Below are 2,727 nucleotides of genomic sequence, written 5' to 3'. Positions count from 1 at the left end.
TGAGGTGACTTTAGGAAGAATGTGACAGGTGAGGCTATTTCCTGAGTGATTGGAGTGTGTAGTGACTCGGGTCTCTGTTTCTCGGTTGTGACTCCAGGTCTGTCATCTAGGCTAGACACTCAGGAAGAGAGTTTCACAGTAGCTTAGTGAGCAAACCTGTGTCACAAAATTAGAGCATAAGTTTGATGGAGATGGTCAGAGAAAATGTTTTCTAACAATTTTATACAACCCTCCATGTTACACAGAGAAAGAAGTACTATAAAGAAATTTATCTCTCAACAATTTTTTCCTACAGCAGAACAAATTGCATTTAAGTGTAAACTAGTTAGTTCATCATATAAATGACCCGTAGGGTCACACGAAAATGAATTCATTACATAAATGTTAACACTAAGACTAAATTCTAGTTGGTTCAGAAATGGCAACGAGTATTCTCTATTGGATTTGAATGACTTTCTTACTAAAATGGCAGTGAATTTCTCATTCCAGTTTTGCAAATTCCCACCTCAAATGAATGACCAGGTTTATCCTAACAGTTACTCCTCTGTTTCTTCTCCTTACCATGGTCCCACATTATCTGTATGCTTCCATTTAGCTTACATATCCTTAGCTCTGGATTGTATCTACCTAGAAGCCAGGAATGTGGGAAAGACGGGACAAATGAGAGAATACCATGAAGTTTTCCACAAGGAGAGATGGATCCACCACTGTCCAAGTACAAGTTAAGGTACTCTAATAAAATTGTTTCTTACTATTGTAGAAGTATGAAGGCTAGAAAAATTGAAAATTTTCTGTTTATGAAATATGATGAAATCCAGAAAGGTTTAACATCAGCAAGTGGCTGAAAGGAAATTGAATATGTAAGGGTGGGTGAAGCATCTTATAGAATTTTAGGTGAAGGTTGAACAAGTATATGTGAAAAACCCATTGATCAATGGAAAGAGTGGAAACTGCTAGTGCACTACTGGAGTATAAAATAACTCTTAAGCACCAGTTCTCAAACCAGAGAAGGGAAAAGGACATGGAATGATATCCAACTGCACCCGGTGCAGTGTGTTGACAGTGTTGTTGTCTGATGCACATACTTCATAAAAGAATATGTGCATTCAGATATACTCACAAGAAGCATGAATATTTTCCTTTCTCTAAGAACAATAAACTTGAACTAGTAGATAATTCCAGTTTATATTTGAGTTCTTTCATTTCTGTTATTTAAACATTTTTGCTTGTTGATGATGCTATTCAAAGCCCTTTGTAAATATTTATCCATGTCATTTTCCTAATTCCAATAGGTACTTTTTTTTTTTTTGCTATTTTATTGATAAGGAAGCTTGTCAAACATTACGTAACCAGTGAGTTAGTCTAGTCTCATTCATATCACTGTTCTGTGTTTTCTTTCCAGATAATGATACTATGTGGTGGTTTCTGACCAGACAAGATGTCCAGCAGTCTGGGCTCTCCCAATTACACCAACCAGGACTCTTCTATTTTCCTCCTCCTGGGAATCCCAGGTCTGGAGCAGTTTCACCTGTGGCTCTCACTTCCTGTGTGCTGCCTTGGCACAGCCACAATTGTGGGCAATATAACCATCCTTGTGGTTGTTGCCACTGAGCCAGCCTTGCACAAGCCCATGTATCTTTTCCTGTGCATGCTGTCAACCATTGACTTGACTGCTTCCCTTGCCACAATTCCCAAGCTTCTGGCCATCCTCTGGTGTGGAGCTGGATACATATCTGCCTCTGCCTGCCTAACTCAGATGTTCTTCATTCACGCCTTCTGCATGATGGAATCCACTGTGCTGCTGGCCATGGCCTTTGATCGCTACGTAGCCATCTGCCACCCCCTGCGCTATGCTACCATCCTCACGAACACCATCATTGCACGCATTGGAGTAATAGCTATGATACGAGGCTCCCTGCTCATGCTCCCATGCCCCTTTCTCATTAGCCGCTTGAGCTTCTGCCAAAGCCATGTGATCCCACACACATACTGTGAACACATGGCTGTGGTCAAGCTGGCCTGTGGAGACACCAGGCCTAACCGTGTGTATGGGTTGACAGCTGCACTGTTGGTTATTGGAGTTGACTTGTTCTGCATTGGTCTCTCCTATGCCCTCATTATGCAAGCTGTTCTTCGCCTCTCATCCCATGAAGCTCGATCCAAGGCCCTTGGGACCTGTGGCTCGCATGTCTGTGTTATCCTCATCTCTTATACACCAGCCCTCTTCTCATTTTTTACACATCGTTTTGGCCATCAAGTTCCACTTCATATTCACATCCTTTTGGCCAATGTCTATCTGCTTTTTCCACCTGCTCTTAATCCTGTTGTATATGGAGTTAAAACCAAAGAGATAAACCAAAGGGTTATCATGGCATTCCAAAGAAGCCTGAGAGCTGGGATCAAGGTATCTGAGTGATCTTGAAATGTAAAAAGGACATATTCCTAAACCAAAAAAAAAAAAAATAAAATAAAATAAAACTTCTCAAAATTAAGAAATTATCAATATTTGAGACTGGGATAAAGTTTTTTTAAAAAGATTTATTTTACTCCCAGAGAAGGAGGGAAAGACACACAGAGAGATGTTTTCCATCTGTGGGTTCACTCACAAATGATCACAGCAGCCAGAGCTGAACTGTTCTGAATTTGAGACCCAGGAGCTTCTTCTGGGTCTCCCATGTGGTTGCAGAAGCTCAAGAACTATTTGCTATCCTCTGCTGCTTTCCCAGG

At 40.9% G+C, this 2,727-nt stretch overlaps 1 protein-coding gene across 1 annotated transcript; it reads left to right on the top strand.

Moving 5' to 3' along the window:
* The first annotated feature begins 1,438 nt into the window (after positions 1-1,438).
* On the top strand, positions 1,439-2,416 carry LOC121145271 (putative olfactory receptor 52P1). The gene has a single exon (XM_040964000.1). It carries the CDS (start codon positions 1,439-1,441, stop codon positions 2,414-2,416), a length of 978 nt encoding a protein of 325 aa, XP_040819934.1.
* The last annotated feature ends 311 nt before the right edge of the window (positions 2,417-2,727 follow it).

This window comes from Ochotona curzoniae, unplaced genomic scaffold, assembly GCF_017591425.1.
Source record: "Ochotona curzoniae isolate NIBS_2020 unplaced genomic scaffold, NIBS_Ocur_1.0 scaffold_3223, whole genome shotgun sequence".
Lineage (NCBI taxonomy): Eukaryota > Metazoa > Chordata > Mammalia > Lagomorpha > Ochotonidae > Ochotona > Ochotona curzoniae.
This window is presented reverse-complemented; position numbering and strand designations above follow the sequence as displayed.

Excerpts from the sequence above, each read along its gene's own strand:
- LOC121145271 (XM_040964000.1), top strand. The coding sequence starts at position 1,439 with ATGTCCAGCAGTCTGGGCTCTCCCAATTACACCAACCAGGACTCTTCT.